The 15490-nt window shown below is 43.3% G+C and overlaps 1 protein-coding gene and 1 long non-coding RNA gene across 5 annotated transcripts; one reads left to right on the forward strand and one right to left on the reverse strand.

Moving 5' to 3' along the window:
• The first annotated feature begins 106 nt into the window (after positions 1–106).
• Positions 107–11600, forward strand: LOC119173681 (small integral membrane protein 14). Of its 4 annotated transcripts, none has more exons than XM_037424498.2 (5): positions 107–265; positions 5910–6047; positions 7185–7233; positions 8761–8897; positions 10923–11600. In XM_037424498.2, exons 2-5 carry the CDS (start codon positions 5976–5978, stop codon positions 10959–10961), a joined length of 297 nt encoding a protein of 98 aa, XP_037280395.1. In that variant the 5' UTR covers positions 107–265; positions 5910–5975; the 3' UTR covers positions 10962–11600. The 4 variants fall into 4 exon arrangements, with proteins under 4 accessions (XP_037280395.1, XP_037280374.1, XP_037280380.1 ...); XM_037424477.2 differs by having other exon boundaries at positions 109–265; positions 5906–6047; XM_037424483.2 differs by lacking the exon at positions 107–265 and adding an exon at positions 1100–1287 and having other exon boundaries at positions 5906–6047.
• Positions 6402–14020, reverse strand: LOC142803779 (uncharacterized). The gene is made up of 3 exons (XR_012894282.1): positions 13623–14020; positions 8679–8975; positions 6402–6631 (listed from the first exon to the last, which is right to left on the reverse strand). It is a non-coding gene; the product is annotated as an uncharacterized LOC142803779 (long non-coding RNA).
• Between the last annotated feature and the right edge of the window lie 1470 nt (positions 14021–15490).

The raw sequence follows: 15490 nt of genomic DNA on the forward strand, positions 1-15490 counted from the left end.
GAAACCGGGCCATAGTCACTGTCGTAGATCTATCCAAAGCCTCTGTCAATGCCACTGTACGTGTGCTGCCATCTGCGTGCGAAGTGTGCAGGAAGTTTCGCCGGAAAACATCTACACTCGCTCTCCAATCCACGACGTTTCCGTTGCTGTAGGACTCAGCTGACGTGTGTTAAAATGAGTGGGTGATTGCCGCCCGTCTGCCGTTCAAGCATGTGTTTATAAACATTGATACCAATAGCCACCCCGCCGCAAGCTATTGCTACCGGTACGTACCTCCCTCGCAATCGTCATGTTCTTTTCTAAACCTTTTCCCGTGTATTCTCCGGCTGCAGTGACCCAGTTCTCGGCCCACTCGTCCGCAGACATTTGTCTCCGGGTGGGAGACTGGATGCGCGAGTCCTACCGATTGCGATCACCACTGAAACGCCTTGTCTCAAGGCCGTCGATTAATAACGAGCAATGAAGGGCACGGCAAATGGTGGTTGTGTATGACTGTATCAGAGCCTTGATTGTAGCCACGGCTGGCGGTTCCTTGTCGGGACGACCCGAGAGGCCATTGCGAAACCAAAGAAAAGGACCGTCACAGTTGGGCGAGTGCGTGATTGCAACCAGTTTCGACGGCTTGACGACCCCAACCGCGCACTGCGGTTTAGGATCGTGGTTTGTATGGCGAAAGTTTGTCGCGGAAACTGGTGGTCGTCCCGCGACTTCGTAGTGACGGAATTTTTGTGACACGACACCGCTTCCCGTGTCATTCTGCGTAATTCATTGATAAAAACTTCGTGCTGATGTTGCGGACGAGATAACGGGCATAACGCGCGTGGACAGCCGCTTACTGCGCGTCGTGCGTAGTAGCCACTTCTTTTGGGCCATTTTTGCGCGTGACAAAATGTTCTGTGATGTTCTGTGTCTTTGGAAAGTTTCGCTAGCCTAGGAGGTTGGATTGGTGCATTTGAGTGCCCGAGGCGTTGCACGTAGAAACGTTGACGATTCCAGGGACGAATAGAGAGCGCTTAAACGCGCGACCGAAAAAAAAAAAAAAAGAAGTGAGAAGCCCGCCCGGTCGCACAGAGAAAGAGAGCGAAGTTTCAAAAAAAAAAAAAAAGCAGAGCAAACGCCGTCGCTTCAAAGCAGCTGAGTGCGCAAGCGGACAGGTGTTTGAGGCTCTGAGCGCTACGTCAGCTTAGCTGCAGAGTGTACGCGCGCATTCCGAGGTGGGCTAGCGTTGTTCGTCAGGAAGCGGCAGGCTCGACGGCTCTGTGGACCCGCACGAAAACGTCACTTCGTGTAAGTGACAACGGGATTTCGTTTCGTAAAATCAAACCTCCCGATAAGCAGCCGGTTCTGCCTTCCGCGGTGAGAAGCTTCTTCGGCTGTGTCAACTTTTGTTGGATGTGGGTGGAATGTCGCGACCTTCCGCTTGTTTTCTTTGCAAAACAGCATTCGCGATGCCTGAAACATATGTTCTTCCTTTGGAAGTGGAACGCGTTGCCACTTCTTGCGCACGTTAACAGAGTTGAAAGTCCTTTTGCAGTTTCGATTGTTCCGTCGCTATGACATTTACTTACTAGTGCAACCTTTCTTTCATTCAACTATCAAGCGAAACTGATAGCTATTGTTCTGTATGACGTTTCCGGTGGGGGGGGGGGGGGAGCAAAAACTGCGCTGTTTCTTCGGTGAAATAAGCAGAGTTAATAGAAATCTTGCCGGTTGTCGATAAATGCGTAGGTTTGTTGTTAAATGAACTATATCATAAAATGAATGCTTTGCAGCGCTTTGTTTGTTGTCCGAGGTGGCATTTCAATTCAATGCTTAATACATCAGCACCTGCAGACAGTGTTTGGGTAGTTGTCAGGTGTGGGTTTTGCTACGATATTACTTTGCCAGCTGCCAAGTCTTAGTAGTTCTTAAAGCTTTGGCTTAGCAACTGGCCGGCAGTAGTTAGTGAACTTGGGACATAGTGAAGCAGAAGTGAATGCGAACCGAAATTTGTGGGACATTGGAAACGTCTTTATAGTCACTTCGTTGTAGCCAGTAATTCTTTACATTCAGTGTACATATATATCCAGTCTATAATCTCAGCTGTGATGGACAGGGTGCACGTTAAAGAACCCCAGGTGGTCAAAATTTCCGGAGCCCTCCACTACGGCGTCTCTCATAATCATATGGTGGTTTTGGGACGTTAAACCCCACATATCAATCAATCAAGCTGTGATGGACAGTTCTGTACATAAGCCAACAACTCTGAATCAGCTGCTGAAAAGTGTGTTAAGAGTTGTTTCATTAAAGAAAATTCATGATAAAAGCTAACTAAAGCCATTTAGACTGGCAATCTACTGTTCCCATTTTCTTGTGCTGCCCTCTGCAGTTTTTGGAAAAGGCCACAAGAGCCGGTATCGCTAGAACGAAAGCCTGCTAGACCAGGAGGTGTTTTGAGACTTTTCTGCTGGGGAAAGGGCGCATGTGCTATGGCATCATGAAAAAGGTAGATTGTGAGAATGACAGAGTTCGATGCGGCTTTCTTGCTGGTCAACAATATGTTGCAACTTTTCTGAACCTATTGCGGTGCTGTGCAGACACGTAGTTGTTGGCCTAAATGATGTGAGATTACGCAGTCTCTCAGTGTAAAAAAAAAAAAGCCAGGAAGTTTCAGGTTTCGCGCATGAAAACATGTTCGTATCAATCTCGTAAATGTTTCAGTGACACAACATAATCTGCGTCAGCGGCTTGTGCAACCATGTGTGTCCTTTGTTCAGCCCAAAAGTACAAAAATTACTTTTCCCGAGTCCACCTTGATGCAGCTTTCTATGAAACAGCTGCTGCGGAACAGACACGCTGTCTCCAGATTCTCTGCTGTGCCTTGGTCATGAATAATTATTGTGTTTACAATCCATAATCTTTTCACATAGGCAGCATTTCTTTTTACTGCAGCACTCTTTGTACCCCTGATTTTGTATGCAGAATATGCAAATGAAGTGTACGAGTGTATTTTGTTTGAGCAGTAGTATTGCCATGACTCATCCTCGAGAAGTTATTTGTCACGGCTGAAGGTTAAAGTGAAGAAAGGGCAGCATTCCTCTCAAGTGAGCACTCTTGTCATGAAGCTGCTACGTCAGTGAGGCGTCAATGGATATTGAACATCCCTTGTTTCCACAAGTCTGCAGAGCAAATATGGGGAGGCCACGTCAACGTTTCCTTATCTATCATAGTTTATTGCTCATATAATGTCGTTTAGAAGTGGTGATTCGTTTTATTTAGAAGTGATCGTTAACCTACTGTTTTCATATATTTAGTAGTTTTCTCCCCAAATGCTTATTCTTTTAAATGTCATTACTGATGTCTAACTTTTCATCTCTAACTGCAAAGTATTGCTATTAATAAAAAAGTTTTACAAAGTCAAATTAGCTTAATAAAGTTCTTTGGTAATAACTTAGTGAAAGAAGGTTGGCTACCTGCTAATAATTAATAGTGAAAACCTGAAAAGAATAAAAATGCAGTGAAATTTTGAGCATTTGACAATGATCTTATCATTATAGTAGTTTCAAATGTTTCGAGTATGACAAAAAGCACTTCCGTCAAGCGGACAAGCTGCGCTCGCCCTAAACAGCGAAGCAGTTAAGCCTGCGCTTTTATTTTTTTTATTGTATCTAGTAGAAATTAGAAATGGCTGTCGTGGCTCGTTCAGACATGTTAGCTTGCTTGCTTTTTTTTTTATTTTCGCAGAACTGTAAAGAAACTCATTCTCAGTTAGACATCATAGTCTGGAAAAGTTCATCTCGTAGTTTGAAGGGGCATGTGTACAGATTATAATTCTGTTACATGGCCAATGTGCGTATGAGATTTTTTTTTTTTTCAGTGCGTCCAGCTTCGTTGAAAAAAGCACAATTGAAACATTCACTGGACCCTCAAGCCTAAGCTCTATTCATCTATTCATTTTGCACCAATACTATTTAGAATGAATTGCCCTCAGACTGTGGTGGTGTCGTAGTTGCAGTGCTCGGCTGCTGACCTGAAAGATGCATGTTGAAACCAAGTTGCAGAGATTGCATTTTGGTGGACGAAATGTTAGAGACCCATGTGCTTGTTCTAGGTACTCCTCTAATGCTTGACCTTTTTTTTTTACTTTATTACACATAGAGATTGTTACTGCTGATTTTTATTTGCTTTGAGAAAGCAAGGTACCCATGTCCTATAAAAAAAAATAACTCATGCAAGTAGCTTTTATAAATAATAATTATGTGTAAATTTTTCAAAAAATGCAAGTTTTCTTGCACATATCTCTTAAATAACTTGGGTTACAATGAAAGTAAGACAGGTTGTTGGGCTAATTCAGTCTTATAAGCTGCATGAAAAAAAAAAACACATTATAAACATGGAGTATACACGCACAATGTGCTTGTTGTTGTTATCTTTGCAAAGTTTAAATGTCCTTTGAATCTAGGATGAAAGGCTATATTTTATTTTCATTTTGTAGGTGCCACAATCTTGGTCTATTACAAAAATTATTTTCTTGTTTATGCCGTGACATTAAACTAAAAATAGGGTATAATGTTGAACGCATCGGGGCATCCCTTTTCAGGAATATAAGCCTAGTGTAGTACCGTTTGACTGCTGGTCAGATGCAAAATGGCAACGTTGGCATTAGGCCGAAGTTGATTGCAGCCACACACATCTGCGAAGTAGTCTGTATCTCGTCGAGTGGTCCTTCTGAAACTGCAGGACTATTGTCAGTTCCTCAATTGACTTGTAAATGCTTTTTGAGCAGACTGTAGATGTTCCCCAAGATAAGCATATACGGCACAAAGGTGATACCACATCTTCTGGGCATGTTGCTGTAATGGCTGTAGAGTTGTGTATTTATTCCTACTCAGAACATTTTGCATTGAAGGAACTCCACATTTCTGTACTGCCTGAAAACAGGCTTTTCTATTTAGGAATTTTATGTCGGAATTTATAGTGAATTGGACGTTGCGAGGCTTCAGCTACAGAAGCAAGTTAAATGTGTACTCCAGTTGTCTTGGAACTGCTGTTAACCTAGGTCTTTCATGCACGTTGTGTACAAAGTCTCTGCTTCTGCTGTTGTATCTGTCTAGGTTAGACCGTGTTGCGGTTGGTCCAGCTGCAGCAGTGACATAAAAGATTAAGGCTTAGCCCAGTTTCGTCTTGCATAAAAGAGAAGCAGTCTGGAGCTTTTTTTTTTTTTTTTTTCACTTTCAGATCAGACAGGCGTGCCTGATAACCTTCACGAAATTTGGGTGCACTGTCTGAGGAAACAGTTTGCTTGTCATAAATGAGAAAGCCTATAATACTGTACTTTTTGTGAAAAAAACCAATTTCTGTCACTGAAATTCTGGGTTGGTGCCCATGACATTTGACAATATTGGGTGCTCACAACCTGTCTCTACAATAATGCCATCTTGACAAATCTCTAAACCTAAAAAGCAGCTTGATTGAATATGAACACATTTATCACAACCTTTTTTTTTTTTCATGGAAATGTATTGCATGCATTTCTTAAAAAAGATGCAGATAAATTGTTTGCCTTTATTGTTGACTGCAAGGGATGTGTTCCTGCTTAAAGCATGTTTTTAATAACTATCTCACAGGATTCCTTCATAGCTACTTCAGTGCAACCCTATGTCTGTGCACAATTAGCTCAGTTCAACCCCTTTGATCTCTGGCTACTGCATTTTGTAGAAACATGCAGCACTTTGCATGAAATGATGCTGTTCTAAACTTTTATGGCATACAGCATTCCATAGTAACCCGTTTATGTTCAACATAGGGTAACCCGAAACTGGCATTTGCTCAAAGCAATAAAGTAGGAGAGTTTATGAGTTTGTGTACCTTGCCTCAGTGGCAAGATAACGTACTGCTCTTACAAGTAGCATTTGCCCTCTTTCAGGTAGCAGGTTGCAGGTTGCACCAGACCAAAGTTCCAACTTCACGCAAGTGCCGCTAAGGTATCTGCAAGCATGGATGACGGATTCGATCCGTGCGAGTGCATCTTCAGCCATGATGCTGCCATGCAGCGACTCATCTCGTTGGTGAGTGAGTCACTTCATGTAGCAAGGACGTTGATTTAAGTCCGTAGCTTTTGGCTTAATTACATTGTGATATCAATTATGCAGGTGTGCTATTCCAGTGATGTGCAGCATTAAGTGTTGCATGCATAGCCCATGTTCATTGGTTTTGAAGATCTCCACATAGTATGTGCAATGCCCAGCTCATTTGGCTATGAAAGCAACCTAGCCAGCTGGAGTAACACTTTGAGGTTAAGCCTTCTGCTGCATGACCAATGAACACACACACGCACATCAGCATGCCCGCTTATTGGCTTTATGCATTTCACACCAGGGTAAACAAGTTTGTCCAAGTGGAATTGACCGTGAATGTCAGCGTCAAGTTAGAAATGTTACGTCCTTTTATTTGGTGCTGGTAAACACTACAGTTTTCCACCTATCCTGTTTTAAGCATAATGCAAAGTTTTTGACACCGCCGTTGGCAGTCCTCCTGATGCCAGCATTGCGAGGTGTCTGGTCACTCCCGTGGCGCTCCATGCACTGTACTGCAATGGTTGCTTTGCGTACTGTCACTGCAAGGTGTCGTTCCCTCCTCTTGTTACAGTTATCTGAGAAGTGTACAAGTAAACCTCGTCACTTTTCATGTGATGCATTTTTTCTTTTTAATGGCAGTATGTTTAATTTGTTCAAACATTTGAAAATGAGGTTGTTTGAAGACGAATAATGTATTGAAGATTCATTTTCCTCATACGCCATGTTGCCTCATTACAGAAAATAGGAAAGCTATAGCACCTTAGTATTTTCAACATTGCACATCTTGACATGTCTGTCATGCCTGATCCATTGCCTGTCAAAGCCAAGCTCATCCATCAAAACACTGTCAGTTTCTGAAGCTTACTTGTTGATTACCCGATCAATCTCAGCCCATTCTTATTCAACTGACGTTTATCTGTATGCCCTCATCCTCTGTAGTATTCTTTGCTTTTCTAACATTAATGGATCTAATTGTGATACAAAACTTGGTAAGTAAGTGTAGACCAGTATGATGACAGAGGTTCATTTAGTGCAAACTGTCTCTCCTTTGATACTATGACTTCACGCTCATTATTCTGCGTGCTTTCGTAACTGCTTCAGCTGACTGGTTACCTTTTTTTTTTGCAGCTGCGAAGCTCTCAGTCCGCCTGCACGGACTCTCAGTGTCTACAAGAGAGTAAGTGGCCTATCTCTTGCAACAGACTTTACACAGTTTTATATATTAGTCCACCCAGCTGCTCCCACAAGGAAGCTAACAATGAGTTCCTGTCGTTGTGTTAGGATTTTACACAGGTTTATTATCACCTCTTTCTCCGAAACAAGAATAAACTTAAGATTGATTTTTATTATTCAGAAATGACACAATTGCTAAAGTGCTGGTGATATTACGTTAACTCTTGCAGCCGCATACCACGGTGGCTGCCGTTTCGAAGGAATCACTCAGTTGCTTTCTGTTGAGCTAACTTGATGCGTTGCACAACATGGAGGCAAACAAGGATGGTCATGCATAAAGGAGTGAATTCATAAGCACAAACAAATCAAAGGCCACCACCCCTAATTTGGCTGTGCTTATAAATTTGCTCGGCACAAGGTCCTTGGTCATCGTGTAGGGCATGAAAATGCTAACAACCAGGCACATCTCTCTGCTGTAGCACGTTATGTGGCTCGGAATGAAGATACTTGTGGTGGAAATTAGCATTCAGTGCGTGCACTGTTTATGAGGGTATGTATGTGCCAAAATGTACCTGTGCAGGCTTTTCTGAAAAACACCAGGTAAATATAATGTGCAAAAGCCTGGTCTAGGTTGTTATTGACTCTAGGGAAAGTACATCCGTTAAGCCTTTAATTATTATTAGTTGCACACCTATGTCAATAAAACATCTTGCGCATTCTATATAAACACATTGAATATACCGGGGTAATGTTCAATCAGACTTGTTATTCTCTCATCGCACAACATTTTCCTCGAGTGCTGATGATAGCCAGCCATTGCTTTTGTTCCCGTGTTCTAGAATCGATCTGTGTGTGGACTACCAGGCATTGGTGGCTTGTGCAAAGCAGTCGGCAATATGTACCAAAAGCTTTAGTTTACCATAGTTCTCCGTTGTAGATAGCTTCCAGTTACAGCTAGCGTAACAAGTGTTGTGAACAAGCAGTGCTTTGACAACTTTTTTGTGAAGAACTTACTTATAAGAAAGTTTTTAGTCCTGAAGATTTATTGTAGTAGAAATAAATATTTACTCATACTTTTTGTGTCACACAGTTAATGATTTGTTATTTTTTAAAATTGGCAGGCTGTTTGTTTACAGAAATTGCTTTTGGGAATGTACTGAACTGTCACTCTAATAGACTATGCTCAAACCTCGATATAACAGACCTGGATATAATTAAATATCGGTTATTACAAAGTAAATAAAGTAGTACTGCAATAGATGTAGTGTTGGGAATATACTTTTATTACAAATTTTCAGATACAACGAACTTATTTTTGTGTAAGATGCAATGTTTTTATATTGAGGTTTGAGATGCGACGAGTGCACATTTCAAGCCATCTGCTTATAGGCTAGTGGCTTCTAACATTGGCATTCACACTGGGAATTAAATGTGGTTGTCCTTTCTCACCATGGTTGTTTTGGGTGTCTGTCTGGCCCAGGAGCAATCTCTCCCACGTGGGTCCAAGATTGTGCGTTTTGCTTTCCCACAGTGCCGTCCATGCAGCAGGCTGCCAGCGGCTCTGGCTTCTTTCTGGTCATGGTAGGGTGGATGCTGCTGGCCATGGCGCTGTACTACTTGCGCCCTAACTCGCTGAGGAACCGCGGCGACAGCAAGCCTGACCGGCAGGTGGGGGTCGACGATGAAGAAAAGCTTTGTAGTCGTCGGACAGGCTCTGTTTGATAGGGCAGTGGCATATGGGACACCCTAGAGGGAAAACACTAGTGCTTTGGTGGGTCAGTTATTTAAAGGGACATTAAAAAGTGACAATTACTTTGTTTAGATTGACAAACTGTGCACCAAGAACTCTAATGCCATAAGTTTCACTGTCATAGGTTAATTATTAACAGAGAAAATCAAGATTGACGTTTCATTTTTATATTTTGCACTGAAATCTTTGTGCGTGACGTAAAAAATTTCAAAATGTATTTTCGGTATTTCTGTGGCATTTGCTTTATGAAATTTTCTGAAACTTTTTATTCTAAGTCTATGGCACCCACAGATAAAATGCACTTCATTTTTATTGACTGGAAGCTACGTAGGACCCAGTAGATGCCTTGAAAGTTTCTTAAGTCATGGTGTTTGGTGCGGGAATCTCAAAGTGGCATCTCCACCCACATTTTTTTTCTCGCGGGTTTTCACAACATGGCCAGTGCACCGCAAGCTTGCAACAATCGCCTTTTAAATCTACCTCAGCAAGAGCAATTCACGCGAAAGCAACACTCCCATCTGTTGCTAGTTATGAAGCTGCAACCAGTTATTACAAGATGAGGACAGGAGCTGATTAATGCAATGCAGCTACAGCATAGTAAAAGGTGAGCAAGAGCGGAGCTTCCAGAAGAAACAGGTTAACCTGGCAATCAGTGTAATGACAGTAGTCTTGTAAAAGCTTGTGCTGCATGCAGATAACTTCGGGGAGCTTTTGCTGTTCCTAAGTTTCATTATTTTTGGGGGTTCTCCCATCAGTACTGATTATTCGACAGCTATTTGAAAAATATTCAGTATTTCAAATATTTTTGAATATTTGCTATTCAAGTATTTAAACGAATATAGCACTATTCCATAAGTTATTTGAAATTTTTGAAGATTCTAACAGCCCTATTTAAAACCAAATTAAAATGTCTTATAGGTAACACTGGTCTCTAATAATTGGTCAGAGGTGGTGCTGGACTCTGAAACAACATAAGCATCTTGAGTTTCCAAATTTCGTGTCGGGGGTTCGGTCCCTTAATGGTGGCACTCTAATCGTGGGTGTCCCTTGGCATTCTTACCATTGTTCTTACCTTTCTGCAACATGCATGGCTTCACAAGGTGTGAACACAGGTATTTATCCAGAACTCTAATTAAATTTTATGTTGCAGATTTGTCCAAGGAAGGACTCACCGGCATTGTTGGTTGCTAGATGTGACCACTTTTTTCTTTAGTGACTTCAACATGGTAGCATGTTTCTGCGAATCATTTTGAAATTTGTGCATATCACCTGTAAGAAGCTGACCACATTAAGGGCTGGCACATACAAGCAACTTAATGTTCACCACCGTAATTACATTGCATGCTCTGTGCCAGCACCTAGCAACCGTGCAGAGAAATATATTGAAGTAAATCATAGTACATAGTTGAATGCACAATGATTTAAGAACATGACTAAGAATGGGAACAATTTTTTTTTCTCTAAGTAGAAATGTTTCTCGTTGGAAAATGAGAAACTTCATTTTGCAGTATATTTATCTTGAGCAAATAATGACAAACAAGCCACTACAACATTTTTTTTTGTCTGTTTACTGATTACTTATTGGGTACTGTCCCGTTCTCACAAAATTTATGCAGTGCCCACATAATCATGTTGCAATGGCCAAACACATCCTATTCCAAACAAGAGTCTCCAATCTTGCTCTAAGCGACTTCTCGTAGCAAGAGTGGTGTTTTAAGCATTGTGGAAAAATAATTGACCGATGCCCATAAAACAGTTTTTCTCTTTAGCTACCTGTCGCTGTTGCAGAACAGTGCGACATTGAGCATGCTATCTCATAGATTCAGAAAAGAGTTTTTTTAATTTTTCTTTGCCATCAAGTGTGGAGACTAAGTGAAGATGCGTGCATTTTGTGGCCATCACAGATGTTCCTGTACTAAAACCCACGTGAACAATCTGTGCAGGGCCCAAACAACGAGCCCCCCAGCGGCTCGGTCTTCTGAGGGACAACCCCGGAGCCCAGCCCAGCCCCTAATGGAAAATGACCAAGAGCTCTTAGTTGGCGGCACGGGGGAAAGGAACACCGTTGTACTAATAACTATTCTGGGCTTCTTTTTTGGGGGAAAACCACCACCATTACCGCCACTCGCAATACCTGTCAAGTATGTGTACATAAAGTGTACATAATACGCATGCACTACTCTTACGGGGCACTGGTGAAAAATGTACCCGGAAAAGCTATGGACCACGGTATGCACACAATGAGAAACTGCATGCGCAAGACTGTTGTTGCAAAACCACGCGCTTGTGTATATACTACGCTGCACGTCTTTCGCACAGCAGGCATAGTCATAGAATTTAACAGAGAAGTGTCTTACCCCCCCCCCTTTTTTTTTTGTTACGCCAGGTTGGAATGATATGCACATTTTTGTTGCCTCATCCTTTTTTCTCTCTCTCTCATTTAACTTTGGGATCCGTTCACTTGTTTTGTTCAAGCCTTGCACTAGATTTGTTTTAATATAAGTGACTGTACAGTGGACTGCGTTCTTTCGCCCTGTGCCCAAGTGACCCATGTATGAAGATAAAGACTCGTTTTGGATCATTTGCAAAATAAAATTTGTGGCTGGATGACAACGTTCAAATTTTGTCACTTTCTTTTGACTACTGGTCTATGTTGCAATGCGACTCCATTTTAACCAATCGCAATGTATTGCCAGTCTTATCATCGCAAGTGCAGTGGTGGGAATGCCTTCCAGCATTTTGGAGCAGCCATTGAAGCAGGCAAAATCTGCTTTTGAAGCAGCTACGTCAGTGTTTAAAGCAGGCACAGGCTTTTCATGATACACACAGAAAAAGAAACTTTGGCTTTAATGTAGTGTAAATGTTCCCTCAGTTTACATAATCATCAATACACAGAAGCAGCAAGCCCACAAAATAAGATTATGTACAGAAGCAGTGACACACTATAGTGAAAGATATTGCACCAACAAGCTAGCTGCAGCATAAAGTTCATAGCAGTGCGCACACAAAAGAATTAACACACAGTTGCATTCAAAGCTCGCTACAGTAAAACCTCGTTATTACGTACATACATGCCGAGAACCAGCTGGTAACGTGGCCAACTACGCACTAAACGTTGAATGCATTAACCACAAGGAACATAAGCGTGCACAGGGTTCTCTTTCAAGGGGGGAGCAGAAGTTTATCGCACCACTGTGCCCCCCCCCCTCCTCATTATGTCAATGTAGGGCTAACTTCGGAGCTAACTAAGGAGCTGTAACTAAAAGTCGCACAGTAATAATGTTGTAGGCTTAGTGGGGCATCCTTAAATCTCGGAGGACCTATATTCTGTGTTTGTGAGTTGTTGCATATCTTCCATAAGTGGTGCCACTTGACCATGCGGCAGTGGCGATCCATGCTATTCGGCACTACCAAACAGACTAAAAATGCTTTGAAGTCCCATGGCACAGTTTCAAAGGTGGGCATTTCTTTTTCGCTGGTCGTTGACACTCCAGGCACGTTGACTGGCAATCGGCGACACGCTCTGTCAATTTGCGACGGGCTTAAGCAAGTCGCCTGCAAAAGAAGGACGCGGCTTCGCCGCCTAATTATGGTTGCTAACCAGGCAAGATACGGCGGTCCTATGCGCTACTCTGCTCCCCTAGGGAGCATATACAGTTACTCTAGCAGCGTCCGTCACTCTGTGCCATCTTCCTATTTAAATGTTTCCCTCGTAGGTTGGTTTCACCACAATGCTAATCGAAAATCGCTCGAAAAAGTCGAAGGCTTTATCACCCATGATAAGGCTCAACTTTTGTCTGACGTCACACATTGCAGCGACGGTCACTCTGTGCCCTCTTCTAAGCTAAGTATATCCCTGATAAGTTGGCTTCACCGCAATACACGTTGAAAACTGCTCGAACTTTATATCACCCATTGGTAAGGCTCAACTTTTGTCTGGCGTCACACTAACAGCATCTAGAGTCACTGTATGGGGGACGAGCGCTGGATAAGTGGCGTGCCCAAAAGGAGCACCTGGCGGAGAGTCGCGACACAACTAAGCTGCTCGCGTGCTTCATTTTGGAACAAACAGCTCGAAAATCCATTGCGCCAGTAATGCTGCGCTGTGGTTTAAAAAATAACTTTGTCCGAAGGCTACTCTCACTTGAAAAGCACAAAAAAATGAAGAGAAGCCCTACAAAGCGGACTGCGTCTATACATATGATATCAAGCTCTGCCGTCATGGCAACTCCGTCGTCCTCATTTTCTGGTCGCGTGCTGGGTTTTGAGCTAATTCTCGCGCTGGCTAACACGCCCCCGTTGACAATTGCATGCTGCGACGATACCACGCTGCCAACATCTGCAGTAAAACAAAGCACAAACAAACGAAGAGTAAGTGGTAACTGCCTCATTTTTTTTTTTTTTTTTCTGGCATCGTTTGCACGCCCTGTCCACGGTATGTATGCACGGGGACGTTGATCAAGCAAACCACCGTGGCAGCATAAAACGTGTGGCGTCGCGCTGCTATTCTTGAGGGCGCGGGATAGATTATCGACAACGGCAGCCGCACTTCGATGGGGGTGAAATGCAAAAAGAACACCCGGGAACCAAGATATATGTGCGGATTGGAGAACCCCAAGTGGTCACAATCTAATCACCCCTACCGTGTCCAAAAATTGGCATTATATCCACGGAGTGAATGATGGACAGCGGGGCGAAGCATTCGTCCGTCCATTCGTTCTTGCTTCCGTCCCTCTATGCGTCCGTCTGTGTGACCGCCAATCTGCCCGTCCGTGCGTGCATCTGTTCGTGCGTCCGTCTCTGCGTTCGTCCATGCATACGCCCCTGCGCCGTTCATGCGTCCATCCATGCATCTGTCTGTGCGTCCATTCGTCTATCTATTCAACACTCCAAGTACCACCATCTCGCATCTTTTCATCATATATTCCCCATATAGAAGCACCGCCATCCAGCGGACATTCCAAGGACTAAACGAGAGGTGGCACACGCACACTTTCTTACGGCTTGCGCTTCGGGTCTACTTCCCGCCTTTAACCACCTCGAGTTCATGGTATATACTAGTTCACTGTATTCATGGCATTGTGGCACAACGCTCGCTAAATCTTTCTAAAACCAAGGAGGTTACGCCCAGCGAGTATAACGTAGCAACATTTTCTTGTCAGATAGTGCTCAATGTACATGTCAATGGCTGCTAATGGGAAATGATAGACAGGAGAATTCGGCTTTTACTTTCTTACGGATTGCGCTTCGCATCTACTTCCCACCTTTAACCAGCTAGAGTTCATTGATGGTATATACTAGTTCATTGTATTCATGGCACTGCGGCTCAACGCTCGCTAAACCTTTCTAAAATTAAGGAGGTTACACTCGGCGAGTATAACGTAGCGACCCTTTCTTGTCAGATAAAGCTCAATGTACATGTCGATGACTGCTAATGGGGATCGCAGCGTGCGCGTTAACTAAAAGCCGAATGCTCCTGTCTATCATTCCCCATTAGCAGCTATTGGCATGTACATTAAGCACTATTTTTTATTGTTCAACAACGCACAGAAGAAATCTCTCACCGGCACCATCTCAGAGGTCAAAATGTTATACTTGTTACACACTACTACAACGGCTACGAGGGACGAACGGGTGCCGCTATAAGGAGCTTCGCATCTAAAAAGCTAGAAACTCGGCTAACGTGGTTGCTTGGGCGAGTTGGTACGACATGATTCACATAAAAAACAGCGCCAATAACGAGGTACAAGAGAAAGGAGACAGGCTCAGGCCTCGGGTAGTGTAGTTCGCCCCTCTCTTGTGCTCGCAGCAGCGTGTACAGCTGATGCTGCTTGTTGTTGGTCGTCAGCAGCGCAGCGCAAGAGGCGCATCCGAGGTCTGTAAGCTTGGCGGTGTAACCGCCGAGGCATGCTAAGCCGGAGAAGGTGACAGATGGAGACGGAGAAGCCTCGTACTTCAACAAAGACCTCAGGTCCTTATCAAGTATATTCGATATCATCTCAGTCTCTTCCTCAACTTCCACATTTGATAACTTGATTTCTTTCGGTCCTGAGATGTGCAACTTAACGATGTGGCTCTAGAATCCAGCATGTCATTCCCGCCGCACATTGACCACACTCTTCCGAAGATTGCTTCTATGGGGTCACTGTCCAATTTCTTTGTCAGGACATAACTGACGCCTTGCTCCAGGAGGAATTCTGTTGTTTCCACCGTCGACCTTGTTAAAAGCAAGGCTTCGTACGTCTCGTTGGTGAAGCCAGCACTCACTGATTCGATGGAACTCTTCTGTATTTTTTCCACATGTCAGGTAAACTTTTCCTTCAGCCGCAGTAGGCGAATCGCTCATTAAAATGGAACCTTTGTGACCGCTTCCATTGAATGAAGTGTCATGTATGTCAAACCATTCCTTCGTGGACTTCATGAAGAAAACGGTTGAACTTGCTCCCTTGAAATCTCTGGCAGCATCCGTGGAATTTCGCTGAAGGGGCCCTATGGCTGCAGACACTTGAGG

The sequence above is a fragment of the Rhipicephalus microplus genome, chromosome 3, assembly GCF_043290135.1.
Source record: "Rhipicephalus microplus isolate Deutch F79 chromosome 3, USDA_Rmic, whole genome shotgun sequence".
Lineage (NCBI taxonomy): Eukaryota > Metazoa > Arthropoda > Arachnida > Ixodida > Ixodidae > Rhipicephalus > Rhipicephalus microplus.

Bases quoted from the DNA above. Each gene is read 5' to 3' on its own strand.
- LOC119173681 (XM_037424498.2), top strand. From the start codon at position 5,976: ATGGATGACGGATTCGATCCGTGCGAGTGCATCTTCAGCCATGATGCT. The intron at 6,048-7,184 runs GTGAGTGAGTCA...TTTTTTTTGCAG, and splicing joins TGCAGCGACTCATCTCGTTG to CTGCGAAGCTCTCAGTCCGC. The intron at 8,898-10,922 runs GTGGGGGTCGAC...CAATCTGTGCAG, and splicing joins ACAGCAAGCCTGACCGGCAG to GGCCCAAACAACGAGCCCCC.